At 43.6% G+C, this 22,176-nt stretch overlaps 1 protein-coding gene across 1 annotated transcript in view; it reads right to left on the bottom strand.

Moving 5' to 3' along the window:
• The window catches only part of trim71 (tripartite motif containing 71, E3 ubiquitin protein ligase), a 42,746-nt gene extending 22,981 nt beyond the window's left edge, over positions 1-19,765 (bottom strand). Inside the window, exons 1-3 of the mRNA XM_021320659.2 lie at positions 19,491-19,765; positions 17,803-18,537; positions 831-998 (exon numbers count right to left, since the gene is read on the bottom strand). Coding sequence (XP_021176334.2) covers positions 831-998; positions 17,803-18,537 — 903 coding nt within the window. The 5' untranslated portion in view covers positions 19,491-19,765. The remainder of the gene's footprint in view (positions 1-830; positions 999-17,802; positions 18,538-19,490) is intronic.
• Positions 19,766-22,176: the final 2,411 nt, after the last annotated feature.

The raw sequence follows: 22,176 nt of genomic DNA, 5'->3' as shown, positions 1-22,176 counted from the left end.
CCCCCGCCGGAATTCAACTCATGCGACCCACCCCTTTTTTTTTTTAAGGGCCAGCTGGACACCTCTAACCCCGGGCTCCCAGGCCGCCCGGGACTGGTCACTCTCAAACATATCTAAGCTGATGGCCTCTAATGGCCGGGTCCCGCTCGCTGCTGCTGCTGCTGCTGCTGCTCAGCGCTGAGTCCAAAGGCACAGCTGCTCCCCTCAGGTCCCGGTCTTTGGAGGAGATGGATGAGGGCAGATTTGCAAGCTTTAATCTGTAGGAGGACTTGTATGGTGGACCTCTCCCTTGTTAACAATCTGTTTGGCCTATTATATTACAGAGGAGGGATATAAATGAAACTGTTATTGCCGTCACCCTGTTCTATTAATTGGAGCGTTCTCTAAATGCAGACACACTGACGCAGCTTGGATTGCTTACTAGTTAATGTGCGTCACACTCGGTTAATATTTCCATTTCCTTAAAAACCTTGCCTTGATTAATGCATCTTGATCCATTTGTTTTTGTAGATTTAAAATATCTATGGTAAATTAGTGGTGATTTTTTAGAGTACCGACTATACTCTGTACATAAAACCTCTTCAGAGATGTTTTCAGTTTCTATCTGTTTTCAGATGATGATGCTTAGATGCAGCTCAGATGCAACCGGCAACAGATGCTGTAACTGCTTTAAAGAAAAAAACGTCTGAGATAAACTTCTACACCACAGCAAGTCGGAGGTGTGAACGGTGTTGAGAACATTTCTTGACGTTTTAGTTTTGCACATGCAAACAGAAGCCATTCTAACGCTAAATGCCGTCACGTCGGGGAACCATGTAATATCCTCTCACCTGGACAGCCTGCCGTCCCTGCTGAGCGTCTGCCAGCAGCTGGATGGTGATGGCCCTGCAGTCCTGCACGGCGTCTTGCAGGTAGACAAAGGTGTGGCCCATGTGGCGGCTGACGCTGCACTCCCTGCAGATGGGCACCGAGCAGGTCTCACAGAAGAACAGAAACACCTGCCAGAGACGAGCACACGCGCACAGGTGAGCAACATGAAGTGCGGTCTGACAGAGTTCCTGTGGTTGGAGACAGAGACCAAAGTCACGGTGCAGACCAGCCACCGGACTCATTTGTGTTTAATCTGGAAACCTTTTAGGCAAATGAATCAAACTATGAGACTGAGATTTCATCCCACACTTGTTGCTGCGCACTGCTGATCAGCTGGCTGGAAAAAAGGCTGCAATATTCTTGCTCATGTTACATCATAGAGAAATTACAGAGTTTGGCGATATCTATGAATATTTTACGTGTCAAACCAATTCCATCTAAAGCCTTATGTCCCCATGCACCGCTATTTACGCTACAGTCCCACCTAATTCACCCATTTAGCCCTTGTGATAGCTGCGATATTTTGATATTCCATTTTAACTATTACTTTCACTAGTTTATTAGATTTTTCTTCTTACTCTTTTAAAACGTAACTTTAAAAAATCTTTTTGTTATACGCTAATGGGATTTCCCACTGGGACTTTATATATTTCGTTGCCCTCATATTTAAGTTAATCAATAAAAGAGGTGAAAAAGGCATTTGAAAATGTATTTCTTAATGTGTTTTTATTGTAATTTCTTTGCTTACGTCAATGTATCATAATAAATAAAGTTCCATCACGACTGCAATATTCAATACATTATATTATCTAGACAGCAGCAGGGTTAATTGTTCTTTTTTAAATAAGAGATGCTGGATTTTCTTTTTTTTGGGAGCTTCCGTTTGTCCTTGTAAATGCCATGAATAACTAATACTCTTATTTAAATGTATCATGTGTTTTAATGTTGCATGCCAGCAAAATGAGCCTGACACCATGACAAACTAAGCCACAGAGTGACGTGTCATTCCCTCTCCCCTACAAACACATCGCTAATTAAAAAAAAAAAAAAAAGCAGGGCCATGAATACTAACGCACTTCATCCATATGCATGTGTTACCAGGGAGCCTGACATCCTCAACACCCCAGAGAACGCTCCTCCTTCAAAAACACAGCCGGAGGAAGAAAACAGGAACCAAAGGGAGGCAAAAGCAGATCTAGAGCCACATATGTGGGGGATATGTTGGCAGAGACGTTTACAACTGCCATTTTCCACAATCAAAAACGTTAAATATCAAAACCATTTTCCCAAGCAATTACAGACATTTGATGCATTTCTATGAGGGTTTTTAGTTGTGACTGAGGATTATTGTGCTCCAAGCATTAAAAATCGAGACTCTGCAGAGAGAAACAACTGGATCACACCCAGTCAGGTTCAACAAGAACACTCTACAAATGTCCATCTGGCTCCAAAACCCTAAATAATATTTATTTTTATGAAATTCTTGAAGCTAATATTAACAGATGGATTGTTTTCTTGTATTACTGTATTGTTCTGATGATGGTTTTATGTTATTTTGAGGTGAAGCGAGTGTCTCCAATCCCTGGTTAACGTTCAAGCCAAGCATGGCGGAGGTACCTCTGAAATTAGACACGTCGTCTGCTGCATTTTCAGCTAAATGTGCGTTTGTGAAAGCATTTAGATGCCTGTTTGATGTGCCTGTGTGGGTTAATGCGCAGCTTTTATAGACAATACAGCCAGTGAAAAAAATTGGCTGTATAAAAAAAAAATAGCATACAGTTAATAACTTATACCTTTAAGTAAATGTTGTACTCTATTATAACATTTCTAGTAAAGGGTTTGGTAGAAACAGATAATTTTTCCTCTGAAGATGGACCATGGACTCGGTTGAAGTTGATTTTTGGGTATTTCCAGGTCAGACTCATATTTGAAACAGATACAAAGGTTTTTTTTAGAAATGCATAAATAAGGGCTTGATTTTGTTCATTTTTCTCAGGCTAAAGGTGGCATCTTTTACATATAATTTATGCCTCACAGCACAACCCTTTCACTTCATGTTGCTGTGGTACGCGACATGTGGACGTTTAAGAAATTAATCTGAAAAGCTTTTCAGAGCAAACTAGTTAGATTATTCAACTAATGAAAAATCTGCCATCTGTGACTGCCCTGTTTCATTATAGGTGTTTAGATATAACTCGAAGCTCGTTTTTTTACAATCTGTCTTGTGGAGATGAAATCTTAACCTTTCTTCATTTTGATAATAGATTCATCAGAACAATATCTCAAGATGATATGAGCTTAAGTTACTTTGTTTCAGTAACCATTTCATTGAGTCATTATGATCAAAGAAATGTCATTATCAGTTTCATTGCATTATAAAAAGGGTAAATAAAACAATTTTAAACTTAATTTCTTTCAACAAGTTTCATTTCTTGGAATTTACCTCTCAGTCTCGATGAAGATCAAACCAAAATAAACTACAATGATCTCTGACCAGTCTGGAAATGAATCCACTAATTTTGAGCGAACAATTAGTAGGAGTTAAGATTTTAAAATACTGGAAATCAAGCAAGGAAAACATTCTGGAAAAACAAATGTTTTTTTCACAGCTTATTTCATCCTTTACATACAAGGACAAAAAAGCCAGTTGGACACTTTTCCGGACTGGGTACGGACCATGTTGTAAAGGGATTTTTCTTTAATTTCAGCTTTGAGAAATGCTTCAGGATTAATTGGCCCCAGCTTGCAATATACCACAATCAAAGCGATTGCTATCAGGAGAATCCGTGCAGGCTTTTTACGGAGTATATAAAATACAGCTCTTTTAAAAAGGGTGTTCAAAATTTCCCTGAGGGCAAAAAAAAAAAAAAAAGTGATTTAACCTTTGCTGTTAAAAACTAAGCTTTGCTGTAAAGCCCCTGTCTAAATGCTGATTGGTTGTAATAGGAAGTTAATTAAATATGCACTGTGCGTCATATCCCAAAGAGACTCCAGATCAATGGCCTCCAATAGCAGCAGAATGGAGTGGATGGAGAGGGGCCTGCAATCAATCCATCAATATTGGCAGTTCCCTTGGGGAGCAGCCTAATCTAATGAGTCACACACACAGAGACACACCTCCCCCTTGATTTTACTTCCTCCACCTCCTTTCTGGCTTTGGCTTAACCTCCTCTTTGGATCCTTTTCTTACCACCTCCCCAGCCTCCCCCACGGTTTCTGCACCACCCTGTCACTCACTGCCCTCCTCGGCTCTGCCTTCCTGTCCCCCCCCCACCCCCCACCCCCCCGCTGACGTCTCCTGAATTCCAGAGGGAGACGGCCCACACAAAAGGCTGGAATGCTGCTGGGTCAGGGTGGAGGGAGAAGGTGATGGATGAGGATGATGAGCCTCAGGGAGAACGAGGGGACGAGGATCAGTTCTGATCAGATCAAATTGTTGAAAGGCGGAGCAGTGGTGACCGTTTTTATTTATTAGGCTTCTGAACTTTGTTTATATCTAAAGAAAAAAAAACTAACGCAATTTCAAAACCCATTTTATGAATCCAATATTATATGGCTATTAATAGTGCCTAACAAAGACCAGAAAGCTCATAGTGGAAAAGTCTGTTTTTTTTCCCCCTTTCTAAAACAGCATCCAATGACAAACAGCTGCAGGCGTCCTCAATGCAGCGTCCTGCTTGGGTGTCATCAGCAGCCAACTGCTCCTCGAGGTGAAACACGCTCCCTGGTGGAGCTGTAGATTACATAATACACGAGCATCTTGGAAAACAGCTCGATAATATTGATCCACACAGGATGCAGGCTCTTCTCTTCATGCATTGGTCCTGTTTTCACCCCCCATCCTCCTGCAACGTCACATCCCCCATGAAGTGATTTTGTTTGTCTTCACATCTAAAAGCCGAGTGAAATAACCCTCTTTTGTTTTTCCGGGGGGCTTTCGATTTATGAGATGGAAGTGTCACGGAAAGTCCCGGCGTGCACGTGCTTCAGAAATGGAAAAACACCCAAAAAAAAAAAAAAAACGATGTGGAGTGGGCGTGGTGACGTGCATGCCGAGGTGTCATCTCCACAGGAAACACCGTGAGAAGGAGGCTTTGAGGCCGAAATGACTTCATTTACAGCGCTGAACCTGCAGCACAAAAGCAATCAGCCAGCTTAATGTACAGCTGAAGCAACAAATCCTACAAGAGGGGCTTTGATGTCGGAGTGTGTGTGGATTCACCACGACGTCACACCGCATAAAGCTGAGCAGGAGGATTCTAGCTCGGCTGTGGGGGGAAGCGGATTGTTGCATCACATTAGCAGACCGGTGCGCCTCTTTCTTTCTCTCATGTCATCTCGCAGATCCATCTCAACCGTATTGGAAAATGTTTAAGTTTCCCCGCCATGAACCCCTGTTATTCACAAACCAGAAATATTTATAAAAAGTTTTAAACGTGCGATAGCCGTCTTTCAGCCAGCTGAGTTGCAGTGTGCAGCAACAGGTGCTGTTTAGCATTAAGTTACATGCTATACAGCCAGAGAAAACTCCCTGCTGTATTTGTTCTGTACACGATTACTTAAAGACTTTGACCTGTAAGGATGTCATTTAATGTCTGTGTGTTTGTCCATTAGGTTTCCCCATTCTCATTAGTTTTAAATGTTTGTTTAATTTTTTATTACCAAGTTGGGCTTGAACCAGCACATTAAAATCATTTTACTTCCTGAATTGGTGATATTTTCTAGGCTGGGCCGCTGGTAAAGTTATTTTGATTCATTATCATTATTATTATAAAAAAGCTGTAACGGTATGATTTAGTTTTTACTGAAAGTGGTTCCTTTACGCTGCGTGGCGTGTAAAACCTTGCCGGTCGCGCGCAACCTGGCTTTGTGTTCACACAGCAGTTGCATTAGCTCCGTTTCTAATTCCCATCCTCCCCTCAGCGGCACTGAGAACTGGGGGAGAGGGCACCGGCTCCACTGGCCATTAGCATTGGCCCTGTGCTGCATGCGCTGCCTGCGTGCACAGCGCCGACACAGGCGGAGGGGGGAGGGGGCTCCGTAATGTCACACCGCAGTGCCAGAAAAACCAGAAAGTGTGAATCTGCTTTCGGTAAAAAAGGAAAAAACAAGTCTGAGAAGGTTTAAAAAGGAGTCATCAGCACATGTGCTGCCCCTCCTGCCTTGTTTTCTGTTGTTTTATCTGAGCTGAGCTTTCGTTCCTCTGCGTCTTTCGTTGCTTAAAATAAAATGATTTTATTTTATATTATTTTTATAGTCATAGATAGATATATATATATATTTAGATAGACGAGATAGATATATAGGATTTGTATTTATATATATATATATTATATATATATATTATCATATATTTTTATATTATATATATTATATATATATTTTTATTATATATATATATATATATATATCTATATATATGTAACGGCCCCTGGAAGCAGTAATTGCAACCTTTTAAAAAAAAGTTAAAAAAAAAGACAGCATAAATAAATAAATGGCCTTAAATGGACTAGATATCAGGGCTGGTTGTAGTAGCGTCACCACAGCGTCCCCCACCAGTATGTATTTTCATGTGAAGCTGGCTCACCTGGATGTCACCATGGTGGCTTTTTGGAGCGACGCGGTGAGTAAGGGCCGGGGGATGTGACCGAGAACACGTCCGCCGTCCCTTTGGCTAGCAACCTCTGCATTCACTTAGCCCTCGCAGCAGCGCTGAGCGACCAGAGCCATTATTCCTAGCAGACTGTAAACATGTTTATGGCGGCTGTAAAACGGGGCCCTTTAACATGGGGGAGTGCAGGGTTTAACCTGCTTTTCACAAGCGACTTCAGATGCTTACCCCAGAGAAGCATGTTTCCAACATTTTATTTGCTTAAATATATTGTAAGTGAGAAGGTTATGGGGTAGACGTCTTCTTGTAAATCATTTATTAGAATATATCCTTTATCGGGCATTGAAATCATTTTAAATACTTTTAATTTAGGCTTTTCTTGCTTTTGTTTTTTGCATTTTTCCAACAAAACAAGTGTGTAATGGATTTGAATGAGAAAAATACCTGCATAACAATAAAAACTACTTGAAAAAGAAAGCTTGCCTAAATCTTAACTATACCCTTTTAAAATCAGCTTTAAAGAATGTCTGTTTCGTCTCAAGCAGCAGAAAGACCTGAAAGGAGAAACATCTGAACAGCACAAGTAACCCTAAAGAGGAAATTCCTGGAGGCCGATGTCAGCTGTGAGCGCGCCAGGCGGCTGCAGACAAACATGTTGACGAAAACAGAAATCTCGCTAAAAGCATCATAAGTAAAATTCCAACAGCTCTCAAATGCAGAAAAACCTCAGGAGGTTCTCTCCGCCTAAAAGCAATACAAGTCGCGCCCAGTACGTTGAATTATATGCAGGCCTGGGATAGAAACTGAATGCCGTTTTACACCCCCCACAACAAAAAAAAAAAAAAGGTGTACGTTTTCAGTGCAGGAAACGCTCTTTATTTTCTGGTGTTCGTTGCTATAAAATGAAAATCATTTGAGGGATAAGATTCAAGCATGTGACGACAAAAGCTGAACTGAAATCCATCCCGTTAAGCCGACGCAGACGTCAGAGCTAAGCTTTTAGAAGAAATTCTTCAGCTACGTTTCAACATCCCTCCTTGCTGGGTCCATTTTATCGTCTCAGCCGGCGCTCCGCCCTCCCGGGGCAAACCCCGCTGGCCCGTTGCCACGAATACAACGCTCAGACCTCCCCCTGGCCATGTTTTGAAACTCGGCCAGCTACACGGCGCGGCGGGGAGGGCGGTGGCTGTGAGCTGGCGCTCTGATTGGTCAGGGGCACGGAGGAGAAAGGAAACAACCCGGAGTCAGCTGGCCTCCTCATGCAGAGAGCATGCTACTGGCCGGGAGGAGGAAACAGGGAGGGGGGGAGGAAAAGGAAGGGGGCCTCAGCAACAAGGAGGTGGAAGGGGGGGGAGGCAGGGAGCCTGGGAAGGTAATAACAGCCTGATTCATGAAAGAATCAATAAATTGGAGAAACTGTGTGAATGAAATGTGGAGGCGCTGAGAGGTAACAAATGTCCACGTGTACAAACACAATGAAGCTATTCTTAGTCGCTGAGCATTTGCCTGACATGGTAAACAACCCGCATTACTACTGTTCCACACTGCACTGACAGAAACAAGCTAATCTAGGGGCCCACCAAATCCACTTTTAATTAAAAAAAAAAATTCTTTTTCTTGTTGCCCTCTGTTGAATTTGATGTTTTATTCCATATTTAACAAACATTTTAATTAGAAACAGAAGTAATGAAATTGTTGCCAATGAGAAGTACATTGTCAGTATTTCTCCAAGTCGTGCTTTAACTGCATTTCATTAAAAAAAATGTAATCACGATCCTTTAACTTTGAATTTATCCTGTTTTATTTTGGGGGCTTTTAGCATTTATATTCTTACAAATTTTATTTCATCCTTATTTTTCAATTTCCATATATAGCTCTGGGATTAAACCTTTTTGCTGTATGTCGTTTTGCTGGTTCATGGGCCTTTTGAAAGAGCAACATTTTACGACTCGACATTCTGGGTAGGGGAAAAACTGAGCCTCAGCTGGAAGGGTGTGGTCATACGGACAAGAAGCTGCAGCAACCAATACGGTCTTTGTGAAAGTCACTGTGAAGGGTGGAATTACTCCAGTCTAGCTAAGATACTTAAATTAACAAAGATTCCAGGACATTGCATCTTTGGGGAAATCGTAGGGGAAGGTGGAAAGTGGCAAAATGATTTATTTGTTGTCCATTGCATTGTTCTCTGATTGTTTGGATACAAAAATCAAAATATAAATTTATTTAATCTTACAGACCAAGTAGAACATTCAAAACTAACCAGGGTAGGTTTTTCACAAGACAGCCTTTGGTATACCGTAATATTTTCTTACTTTGACAGTGAAGGCTGTTCCCAGTAAAGAAATGACTGGACTGGAGCAAAACATGCGATTAGCTTTTAGCCCGCCTGTGGCTAAAAGACTGAGTAAAGTCCCAAACTTCGTCTTTGACCTAAAGAGACGAAAAGGGTCCAAACGTGCCCTCACTTAGAACAAATCGAGCTTTAAAGGCTCGGCTGATCTGTGCTAGGTAAACTGTACCTGGAAGCTGTGCGGTGTGTCCAAAATTCAGGGTCAAAAGTTTTAAAGTGTTAACAGCACAATTCTGCTGAGTGAGGTCAAATAATGGCCAATTAAAATCCCATTTGGGCCCAACCGCTGAGTAGGAAGTGGCACGGGTTCCGGCTTCTGAACAACTTCTAAATCTCGTTGTCAGAGAGAATGTGATAAATGCCTTCCTTTGTGTCCATAAAATTTATATAGGCAAAAAGTCCTTGAATAGACATCAAAGCTTCAACGCGCTTGCGCACGCTTCCATTTGGCCTAAATTAAAAACGCACAGGAAACAAGGAACGCTCTCTAATTACTGGGCACATGGTGCACATTAAAACCCTGGAAGTCCAACTTCATATAATAGAAATCTGCTGCCACACACACACACACACCCAAAAAAAAAAAAAAAAATCCTCTTCAGGGGATAACTACCCACAGATGGGAGATGCAACTGCCGTCACACACTCGGCGAGATACTTCCAGCGGTGACAAAGTGTAACCGCGAGCCCCTTTAACTGCAACAGCTGCTAAATCATGTCGAGGAGGTTTTCTGTATCTATAAACGGCCCCGGTCTTTGACGGAAAACAGACAGAGCGGGCTGATGGGAAAGGCAGGAGTCTACAGAGGAAATACCCAGCATGTGTGTGAGAGAGGGAGAAGGGAAAAAGAGAACCCAGGAGGTATAAACTCAGGTTACAGGAATTCCTCTAGACTTGTATCGGCGTCGGCGTTGGGTTAGGTTTCCTTGCAAACATTCTCCACCGGTGACCGAGAAGGCAAATGTTTTGAGTGATAGCCTTTAACAAAAGAACTAGATAACTGGAGCGGTTAAAAAGAAAAAAAAAAAAAAAAAAAAACACACAGACACAAATTAAAGACGAATCGTAGAAATGAGGAGGAAGGAGATTCCTGGACCTCCCCCGGAGAGCCCAACATCTTAAGATCAAGCTATATAAACTTGGCCCTTCAGGAGACACAAAGGCATTAGAAGGCCATCAAACTGATTAGTTCAACTTCACCTAATCCGTAAAAGCGCAGCACGTTTTCAACCGGCCATTGCCCGGCAACCACCTCCCCGCCCGTAAAGGCGGCTTGTGGTTGGGCGCCGGGACGCTGCGCACGTCGGCGCGCCGAGAACAATTTAATCTAAAACGCAGAGTGACATATTGCGGGATTAACATATCATTAGGTGTGCCTCAGACGGAGCCGGTGTGTGTGTGTGTGTTTGTATGCTGGAGCGTGACATCACAGCAAGCAGAGGGCGCTCTTTGATGTAATCCAATTTTCCATTTCAACTTCTCACCCAGCGTGGGACGCTCTGCCCGCTTGCGGTCCGAACAAAAAGTGGCATTTATCTCGCTCCGGTAGAGCGTTGCACTAATTTGCGTGTGCGTAACTTGCATTTCTTCTTATCAGGGTGGGGGATCAGCCGCGACACAAGTCCCACCTTCAACGTGAAATGGTCTCATCTAAGGGAGATTTCCTGTCTTTAATAGGGCAGAGATAGTCAGCCCTAAGAGACTCCAAGCAGTGCGTTGGACCAGGTCTGCTGGCACTCCTGAATTAAACAGGATCACTGGGCAAGGTGCCTTAAAGTCAGAAGTTTTTTCTGCCGCTCCTCTGTGGACGACTCTGAGATGGTCGCAGCTTGGGATGTTGTTTTAGAAGCTAACCCCGTTTAAAGCCTTTTCACAGCTTTCTCCCTGGTCTCAATGGTGGCGTTTGTTCACCGATGTTCTCCAGCAAACCTCTGAGGCCTTCAAGGACCAGCTGGATTTCTGCTGATAATAAACTACACACCCAGACGGCTTTCTTTACTGCCAGGTCACTGGATTTTAGTCGGGTTTGTCAAAGTAAAAATATATACCGCACACATTTACAATTTTTCTTTGGAAAAAAAAATATTTGCACGCCTCATTTTCTTTCCTTTTCACAGCAATTCACTACTTTGTGTTGGTCCATGGTTTTTGTGACGTTATTGAAAATCGAAATTCAAATAAAAATTGCTTCAAGATCAAGCTCAATTTACTGCTAACTCCATTCTGTTTTAAAGATAAATATTTCCCCTGGGTGTAAATAAATGATTTCCCCCTAAAGATGCAAGAGGCCCAAAAAAAGCCTTCCTCTGTGACTAAATTAAGCTGATTAAAACTGAAAAGACTGCACATGACTAAAATGCGACTACAGCTGAATTATATTTTCTTTCAAAGACCACATATGAGACCAAATTGAAACAGTTTCTGAAAACAAACACTGTTCCAGAGGCCGAGTAGAACACGTTTAGAAATAACTCAAACGGAACAAGCCTCTGTATGTGTTCGACTCACTAATTTCACACTGTTGACAAGTGAAAACAGAAACCCGCCAAGCGCCCGCGGATCTCCTTGGGTAATTCACGCGTGCCACATAGAAGCAGCCGAGCACGTGCGAGCGCCTTCATCACACAACTCAACGCTGGAACCTTCTCCGCCACACTTTCCATCCAGCCTCGAGACACCTTCTGCCCGCTCTGGACGAATGTGTTAAATTATGAAGGCGGAATGGGAGGTTTAGGGCCGAGACGGCGTGTAGGTGTGAAGCGAGAGTCAAAACGCCCCGCCAGTCAAGCCGTGCAGCCTTGTGGACACGGCGACATTACACCCCTCATCTATTACATGTTCATCACACTATCCTGCCTGTGGAGGGTCTTTTTTTTTTGTTGCCAAAGTTAAATTACTTTATATGCCTTTTGATAAAACTGTTAATGTTGCAATAAACCTTGCATGGCAACAGCATTACCCTGTGTGGTAGATATGTCTTGCATTTAAAGTCGCTGCTCACTGGCTTCCTTGTTGTGCAATCACCAGCCTCAGCTACTATTATCTATGTGGAAGATTACCTTTGTTTTTCTCCCCCCCCCCCCCCTCAGGTACAGTATGACCTGTGTGGTCAGATATTGATTGTGCCACACAAAGATGTTGACATAACAAAAGAAAAACCTGTTTGTAGGTGTACATGTTTAAATCTATGCCAAAAAAGAATATTTGTCAGGGATAAAGGAATAACAGGCTATGTTCTTAAAGCGTTTTGTTCTTATGATCATAAATCATAACCTTTATGGAGATAAAAACCTGATCTAGAGCTCTTTAGGAGAACTATTACTATGATATACAGTTTACAGCTGTAGATGACGTCAACCTACAGCCATTCTGCATGAAGTAGAAGAAGATAGCGACTTTATTAACACTAGAAGGTTGTTGTTTAGTCCATCAGTATGCGCCAGCTTAAAAGATGAAAACTGAAGCATCAATCTGACCTACCCATGTATTTTATAAGCATTGTAGGCCTGGGAAATAGATTGATTTAATCAATTAATTTGAATTTTAAAATTTTTGAGATTTAATTTAGCCAGTGCACTCATTGGGCTTCCATAAAGAGATTATGCATTACTGAATATTATGTTTAGGGCAATCTATTGTCAAAATATCGTAAAGAGAAAACTTTTTTTTACCATAATAAGAGACAATTTGATTTACTCATTTACTTATGTTTTTAAGTTAGTTTGAAGTTACACAGGTGAGATGAAGCCTGTTCTTAGCTCATTGTGTAAAACCACTAAACGGCAAACATTTTGTCATATTTCCATGGTTTACGATGGCAGGGCTGCCATCTTCTTTTACAAGCATGTTAAACAGCTTGTATTTAGTTGCACTTGGGATACAGGTCAACATCCAGATTAAATGCTTGACAGAATAGCAAGTTTTTCTAAATAATTTCTTCGATAATTCTTTCATTCCTTTTTGTGAAACAAAAAACGAAAAGATTTCATTCTTAAGCCATATCGGCCAGCCCTAAAGGATAGCATGGAGCACGAGATACGCAACATTTATAAACCAGTTTTATAAATGTTTTTAGAGTTGTTGTTCCATCCAGTTAAGTGAATCAACCAGAGTTACATTTTTAACTAAAACAAGTCATTTGAATAAAATTGCACTTTTCATGGAGCGTTCAAGACAAATCTAAGTAATCATGAGGGAGATTACAGAGATGTTGGGGTTTTGGTCTGGTCCTGACACCAAGAGTTAAAGGCTCCTTTAAAGTCCACTCCAGATGGGAGAAACGTTGAGTAAAACGAACGACATAAAAAAATAAATAAAATAAAAATAAAGCATAATAAATTAGCCAGCAACCTGCACCTACGTTGGTTAGAACGAACAAATTAACATCTAATAAGCACCTAAAGAAGTCCTGAATTGCGCAAACACACCAAACTGATCTTTCCAGCAGAACGTCAACATAAATGGAAAAATGTGAGCATGACGGACGTCGAGATGGTTGATGGACAATGGCCCAGATTTCTCACTGCTCACAGGTAGAGAAAGAAAAGCCCTTTGCTGTGTCACGCCCTGCCCCGGGGCTCAACAGCAGCGAGTGAGTGGGAAATGAGGCCCTTACTGCAAAACTGCACCCACTTGCTTACTGGCAGTGGGCTGGAGGTATCAGACAAAAATGCAAAAAAAAAAATGCAAAAAAAAAAAAAAAAAAAAAAATACTGAACCGGTAATCCAAACTGTTTTTGTTGTCGCAAATTGATCTTTTTGTTTTATTTATTTATTTATTTTAAAAAGGCCACGTTTATTCGTTAATTTGCTTTATAACACTTTGAGTATCTGATAAAGCAATTAACTTAAGTAAAATCATCAATATTAGCTGGTTTTATTTATCACATTTGGGATGTTTCTGATCCATTCATGGGGTCTATCTAGCAACAAACGTGCATTTTCCAAGAATAAAGTAGCCATCTGTTTTCAGTGATGGACTCAGGAGGGTGGATTTTTGTTTCTAACAGAGACTTTTGGTGATTTGTGACAATCAAAGCAAATGGGATTTGTGTAGGGCATCTGAAAATGACCATAGAGGCGTTTACGTGTTGAGAACGTGCTGCACTGAGCATTAATCTGTACTTTTAGGAGTAGTTTTACTGCACTGTACTTTTTACTTTTACTTGAGTCGTATTATTACTTTAATATCGCTGCTCTTATTTGAGTATAATGTCTTGCTGCTCTACCTGCTGTGAGTAATTTCATGAACAAAATACTTGTTTTAACCAGAAATGCACCACAGAGGCAAAAACCTAGAGTTTGTTAAAGTGAGACTTCTTATTTGTACACAAACTTTAGTATTTTAATGTTATTTTCTATCTGCTGAGCTCAATAAGCCATTTGGAGGTCAAATGAACGCACAGTAAACAGTAGATGTCAATGGAAGTACGTTGCACTGTTCTGACATGCTGTATATACATTAACAGCTGTAAGTACTGCTTTCAAGTTTTAACTCTGCCTGAATTTATTTTGCACTTATGGTATTGTAGATTTCTTTCATTTTTGTCTTTAAAATACCAGAATTTGCACATAACCTTATACGTTTGTCAGATTACATAATTTTAAATTATTAAAATGATCAGCTGTAATGATTAGTTACTCAGTACAATACTTTTTTACTCTTAAGTAATTTCTTGGCTGACTACGCTTTACTTCTACTTAAGTAAAAAAAAAATTGTTTTCAAGTATTGTTACTCTTACTTAAGTATGCACTTAACAGGTTTTGAATTTTTTGATATTTATCTATATCGATCAATATGATTTATTTTATCAATATGCTTCTTTTCCATTTCATCCAGCCCCACTTTTCATACTCACTGTGACAGCCGATGATTTATGTGGAATGTGCATAAACAGGCAGAGATTTTTGTTTGATCAGAGGACTATAGCAACGTCCTGGAATCAATGAACCTTTCAGCACACAGAGTTTAACGGTGAAATGGTCACAACACGACAGAACCTGGACAGCTGAGACGGCAGAAGCGTGAAACACTAGTCAACAAAGCAGTCAAAAGGATTTTTAGGTAACATCAGCGCTCATCCTGACTTAATAAAACAAACAGGCCATTAACATCAAACCTGTTTGTAGCCTTATTCACAAGACGCTGTCAGACCGGCCTCGGGAAGCATTCTCTGAGTCACTAAGATATTAAATATTCACATATTCAGAGCCAAGATGGCGAGTAGGTGTGAATTAGGTGAGCAGTGCGACAATAGTCACTGGTGCCAACCATGACAGCGGATTCATTACAAAAGTTCACATCAACATGAGACGTGGTCAGCTTAAATGGTTGATTGATGGCTCCAAAAGCCACATTGCTAAACTGTGTAGCTAAAAAGGTTGATGTCAACACACTTTGGCACGGTTTTCATTATAGCGTGTGCGTGTCATGACGCCATTTTGGTTTAGCTGAACCACGGCATTTCACTGGTTTTAAACTTCAAACATACAGGTGGCCATAATGAACTAGATTGTAAGCCGTTTAAAAAACAAAGTCAAAATAACTTCAAATGAAGAGAATGTGTCGGCTGGTTTACGCTTTTAACGGTTTTCTAAAAAGGTTGAACGGATTGTTGCAGTGATCGCTTCTTAGTACTTAGTACTACAACTTCGAAGGTTTGGTCATCGTGCGTACAATATTGAATCGCAGGCTCCACAAAGCAAAACACATAAAGGTCACCTTTGCTGCGCTACAAACAGCCTCGAGATCCAACAGACCGTCGGGCTTAGATTAGACGATATACTGTTTTTATTTGTACCCTGGGGAGGCGGCTACCCCTTCTACAAAAGGTACAACAATCAAACCAAACATTCTCTCGCTCTGGCTTCAAACTTTTCTTTATTTTTCCCCATAAAACAAGCCCTTCCCTTTAATAGAACAAAAATATAAAATTTCGGACATACACTTTCAAGTTGACTAAATTTACAAGCTCTGCTAGAGAACGGCCCAGAGATAAAAGAGAAAGTTGGACATAAAATCTTGGAAACACTTCGTCAATCAGCGGTGTTTAGCCCTCCCCCGACCCAAACGGTTCAATCTAATCTCTAAAGTGCTGCCTCCCTATTAGGGCTGTTATGAGGCTTCTGGGGAGAAAAGAAAAAAACAGGGCACTGGAGCACGTTTTCATGACGCCAAACCTTCCTGAACCTACTTAAGTCGCACAGCACATGTAACTTCATGGTGGGCTGCACCAGTAGATTTTGTGAGTCCCTGTTAACAATGAACGGCATCCTGCTGGGTCGGCAGTGTTTAATTGCAGACCCAGGCAGTGAGGGACACATGCCTCCGTAACTTAATAGATTGTAACCACAGTCAACGGCGATGTAAAAAGTGTTAACACGCCGGTGACTTTTTCCATTAGATTGACTTAATTGGACGCCCATACATCATAAATATATGCCCTCGCATCAGGAATCCTACCCACTTTTCCAGGCTTTTATAGCCAAACATCTCGGTCCTAGCTCGGTCTGCCGGAAAGGTATGAATCTAAAAGCCGGTTTTTCAACAAAAAATACAAAGACGGGTTTAAAGAAGATTGGTAGATGCATGTATGGTGGACAAGATGGTCAAAAGGACAGAGGAATACAACTGTTCATAGTGGGACAAGAAGTAAAGAATGGATGGAGAAAACTGATGGCTGGAGGGATGGGTGGAAGATAATCAGATGATGGATGGATTTTTTTTTTTATTACTATAGTTTGTGGAGCAAAGGAGAGAGGATGGACACATGGATCCGTGAATAGATACGCCGAAGATTTAGGCTACATCCACACGGAGCTGGATGCTGTGAATGAAAGTTTGAGCGTAAACATGAAACCGCAAAGCCGGTGGAGCCGTAACAGCCGTTGTAAAACCTATGCCGTGCCAGCGAGTGGCGCTGTAACGCTGCCACACAATTATAGAAGGAAGAGCGAGGTGAAAACGACGACCGTCCTCTGGGAGAGCCGGTTTTAAACCCGTCTACGTATGGACGGGGCCTTACGAGTTGGTAGATGGGTCATTTTAGAGAACGAAATTGTGGGAAAACCGTTTTTTTCAACGCTACATTTTCAAGATTTGCGTTGCAAATGATGGTGCCACGAACGTTGGGATACCAGAACGACATCACATATCACATCTGGGACGAGCGTATTATCAGTTGCGTCCGGCTGGTGTAACGCGAAGCAAACAGTCAATAACGCTAACGGATTTTAGCTCCAGCTGTGACTACATGTCACGTTCTCAGCAGCCGTGTTGGATATCAAACCCGAGGCTCTGTTTGGAAAGCTCGACGTTGGAATCCCAACACGACGGCCGTCTTCGAGACGCTCAGCTCAGACCAGCCATCCCGACGAAGGCCCAGCTTCTAACAGTTGTTGTGATTCTTTTTGAACGCGTGACTAAAAAAAAACAAGGAAAAGCAGGTTTCCTCTTCCAAAAGGCCCCGGTAGCTTGGTTAGCCTCTGAAAAAACGCTGATTTCCAACCTGTCCCTTTGTTTTGTTTTTTTATTATAAGAAAAATATAGATCCTTACCCAGGACAGAGCCTTTAAACATCTTAGAAACATGTGTTGTGCAGCTATCGCAGGGGCCTCTCCCCCCCCAACCCCCTCTCTCTCTCTCTGCCCTGAATGGATGGTGTGGTACAGATTAACCAGACTCTATGCCTGTGCGCCTATAAGTGTTTGCATGGATGTAAGGTCTGTGTGTGTGTGTGTGTGTGTGTGTTAGTGCGCGTGTGTGAAAATCCAGCTCAACACACGTGCCTGCTCCTCTGCAGGGAAACTAGGTGAAGAGCCACTCGGCTCCCTTTGAACCCAAGGCCATATGGCCCACAGTATGGGTCGTATGCTGCACGCACTATAGGACCACGTAAGACTGAATGCAGGACTGAATGCAAGCAAGTTTACAATAACATGAACACGGTGCGACGCGTGCACCCCCTTACCTCGTTGTCGTGGTGCTGGCAGAAGCTCATCCGGTCCTGGAACAGGGACAGCAGGGCAAAGTTGTTCTGCAGGGACTGGGCCAGGGACACAGACACGCCGGGCTGCCCCGCGCTGCTGTTGGAGTTCACCCGGCTCAGGTGGAGGCTCTCACCCAGGCGCTCGATGAAGTGGTCTTTGGTCAGCCGCACGCGCTGGTGCGCCCGCACGCAGTTGTCACAGAGGTACTCCTGGCAGTCGAGGCAGTGGGACGTGGCTGGGTTCTCCTCGTCGCAGGAGCTGCACTGGGGCTCGCCCATGTGCTGCGCGTGCAGCAGGCCGCCGTGCGAGGGGTGGAAGCCGGAGGAGCCCCCGATCAGGCCGCCCAGGTGATGGTGGCCGTTCTTGTTCTGGATCTGGTCCTCCGAGCTCACCACCACGTCCAACAGGTTGCTGAAGAGGAAGTTGGAGGAAGGCAGGGAATCCACCCCGGCCTCGGAGATGGAGACCTTCTGGTCGCAGGTGGGGCATCGCAGCTTCAGCGGGTCGCTGGGGCTGCGCTGCCCCTCCAGGCACTGCCTGCAGAAGGCGTGCAGGCAGGGCAGGACGTGGAGCCTCTTGGTGGCGTGGCTGGAGGAGTTGGAGGTGTGCGAGGAGGAGGACGAGGTAGAGGAGCTGGAGGAGATGGGAGCGGAGGAGCCGCACAGCTCCTTGCACAGCGGACACGTCTGCAGGTCAGAGTCTGGGAAGGAAGCCATCTGCAGCAGAAACACAGCTCAGCTCACATGTGCAGGAAAAATGAGTTTGAGGTATTCATCTGAGGACGCGTCAGCCAGTTCCACTGGAGAAACGGCGACGTTGTGAGGTAGATTCTTGAGGTATTTTGCGGTCAGTTCCACTGTGCTGATCACCTTGAAGTTTTAAATTGGCATCTAATGGTTCGGTTAGATGCAAAGACAAGGAGGCAATCAACGCTCAAAAGCTAAACAGACATCTGGGTAGCAAAATAATAATAATAAAAAAATCTCTTTCTCTGTTGAGAAAGATGACTGAGCAAGGCTCATCAGAGTCCAGGTGTCCAACGACAACAAGACGAGACGATGCAAAGGACAAGGTTTGTGCATGAAGTGTCCCCTGCCTGGCGTTTAAGTAAGTAACCCTAAAAATGGATGGGTGCTGAAGCCCAGGAAGCGGAGTCTCTCCTCCCCCACCGACCAGGCAACATGACTTCAGGGCCACTCGGCAGCACCAAGACCGCAGCCGCAGAAGGCGTGCTGCTCCTGCGTCTCACTGTGCGGGAAACCAGTCCGACCAGACCGGCGTGGGCTCCGCCGCCACGGTCCGTCCAGACCGACGCTCCTTCGGTATTCTCAGCGCGAACCTCGGACGCAGAGCGCGTGAATTATTCATCAAAGCGGGGAGCTCGCAGCGCGCGCCGGGTCAGCGTCATGTCACGCAGCAGCTCAGCCACGGCGACTCTCCCACACGGCCAGCCGAAACATGAGGCAGGACTCGTTCTCTAGCCTCCGGTGCCCCCCCCGCGGTATAAAACCCGGTTCTCCTTCCGTCCGGTCTGTCGGCAAGTATCCCCCGTCTGGCTCTCTGCGTGCAGGAATGCGCAGGGCTCCCTCCCCTCACCCACCCTTCACCAAGACAGCAACAGAATAAAATAAAAGCGGCGGACGCACGCGCCGACGACCCCTTTCGTTACCTCGTTTTCTCGGTTGTTGTTGTTGTTTGCAACGAGGCGGACACACACTCACGTAAACATAACGTATTGCCCTCTCATGGGCGCGCGTTGCACGGGCTGCAGCTCCTCGAGCCGCTCTTATCAGACTGAGGGGGAAAAAATGGACTCACTTCCGTCCTGAGTGAGGACACAGCAGAGGGGTGTGTGCCTTTGGCTCGCTCCCGACGGTCAAAGGGGGGTGTGCCACACGCGCGCTCCCGACGGCCAGGGGGGTGTGTGTGGTCACGTTGGAAGACGTGCATACGTGCACGGTTGTTGTTTTTTTTTTTTTTTTTTTTTGGTCGGTGAAACTGGAGGAAACGGTGAAGGACAATGGTTCTCTCAGTGGTCCCGCGTTGGTTGCCTTTTTGTGGCATCCTAAAGAAATGTTGCCATATGTTGTTTCCTATAAAAACACGAATTACTTAATTCAGTTTAGTTTACGTGGAGTTAACAATTTATTTCAATACTTTATTTATACAACCCCACCACAGATGTCGTCTCTAAGCACAAGACAAACGGGTCCAATCCACCCCCGGTTGTAGAGAAATACATTCATATAAATGCAATATCATAGGCTGATGTAAATTCAATTACACACATTCCAATTATGATGTGACAACAGTGGAGAGGAAGGACCAGCGGCAATGCAACACAAGGACCATACTGTGTACAAATCAGGAGTGTAAACAAAGTCCCGGCTGAAATGTTCATTTTTATTTGATTCTATAAATAATTTAATTGAAATGGTTGCCCTGTTGCCTTGCAGCAAGAACGTCCCGGGTTCAAATTCCGGCGTGGAGTCTTTAAGTCTGTCCATTGAGAGTAAAAGAGTGATAACTTGTTTTACTTAGACAAGAAAAGACAAACAAATATGTGATTCCTAGCTAAGCAAAAAGGTATGACAGCCGAAATGCCTTTACCGAGACAATTGTAGTTATCAGTTCTGACATCGGTCCGAGGCACGTTTGCCCACTTTTGTATTTTCAATAAGTCGATTGCCTACAACTCTTTATCTATGCTGGGTTGCAGTGGTACACCCTGGGCAGGTTGCCACTCCATCGCAGGGCAACAGAGATACATAGGACCATGCACACATACACACATACCTAGGAGCAATTTAGAGAGACCAACATTCAGTTTGGTCCTGGCCAGAATTTAAACCCAGGACGTTCTTACAGCAAGGCAACAGCAGCCACTGACAACTGCGCCTAAAATGAGACAGGATCATTCCGGCGATCGGTGGTTCTGCTTCTGTCACCAACACCGAAGACCCTGTTCGTCATCTCCTTTCATTTCATTAGCAATCAGCCAAGAGGAAAATCCTCAAACTGACCACCGGAGAAGAAAAATAACACAAACTTGCCATATGTTTCCCAACAGAGACAATACAGAACCTGTATGGGTCCTTTTTGGTTCTCATACTCTTGGCCCTATACCAACCACTCTGCAATGACAACATATAAAACTCTTCAAAATCCTGGTATGTATTGCGGTTTTGTTGTGACACCCCAAGATCAGAGTGGAGGAGAGAGCACCCATTCGAGCACCGGGACAGAAAAAAGGCAAACTGCACGCAGAAAGACCTCAGGCCGGGATTCAAACCCAGGACTCTCTCGCGGACGAGCCAACAGTGCTACCAACTGCCATGACTCTGTTATGGAAATAAACTATTGGAGTAAATCTAATTTATGTTATTTGCGTGTGTTGTTTCAATGGACTGCTTCAGTTTATCTCCCACCCATCATGGGGCCATTTGATTATCATCATCTGACATCCCCCCTTCCTTCTTAGAGATCTTATGCTGTAGCGCACATCTGCCAGCATTTCTACGCTCTCCTAATACAACACACAGTGCCTCGCAAAAGTATGCATACACCACAGATTATTATTTTTTTGCCACATTTTGTCAAATTAAAACCACTAAACAGTCTATTTTATGTGGACTTTGTGAGACAGGTTATCACAAGACAGCGCCGGCTTGTGAAGCGGACGGAAAATGTTACACAACCTTTGAGTCAATACGTTAACGAACCACATTTTGCTGAAAGTAGAGCTGTGAGTCTTTTGGGGTATCCCTACCCGTTCTTCTTTGACTGAAGCTTGGACCGGGTGAGGAGCATTCGTAAATGTCGGTTTTCATGTGTAGGCGTCAATCCTCAACTGGATTTAGGCCTTGACTTTGACTAGGCCATTCTTACACATTAATATGACAGTGAATATGCCGGTTGAAGCTCAACCTGTGTGTTTAGCGTCAATGTCCGCTTGAAGGCGAGCCTTCATCCCAGTCTTTTGCGTCCTCTAACGTGTCTTCTTTGAGTTTTGCGTTGCATTTAGCTTAGTTCTACCCATCAGGTTCCTTTGACTCTGCACGATGCAGCCGCCCGGTCATGCCGTAGGGATGGTGCGATCCGTGTACATCAGAGAGTTTGTTTTCTGCCACTCTTCCAGAAAGGGTAGATTTGTGGGGTGAATGACTAACAGTTGTCCATTAGACATGTTCTCCCACCTGAGCAGTGGATCTCCTCCAGAGATCCAACGACTTTTGCTGAGTACAAACATGCAGAAATCCCCCAGTTTATCCAATCAGGATGGTTTGATATGGGTAGGATCATGCGAGACATTAGGCAAAGTGAATTATACACAGGCTGCCAGTGCTGTTAAAAGG

Source organism: Fundulus heteroclitus, chromosome 13 (assembly GCF_011125445.2).
Source record: "Fundulus heteroclitus isolate FHET01 chromosome 13, MU-UCD_Fhet_4.1, whole genome shotgun sequence".
Taxonomy (NCBI): domain Eukaryota; kingdom Metazoa; phylum Chordata; class Actinopteri; order Cyprinodontiformes; family Fundulidae; genus Fundulus; species Fundulus heteroclitus.
This window is presented reverse-complemented; position numbering and strand designations above follow the sequence as displayed.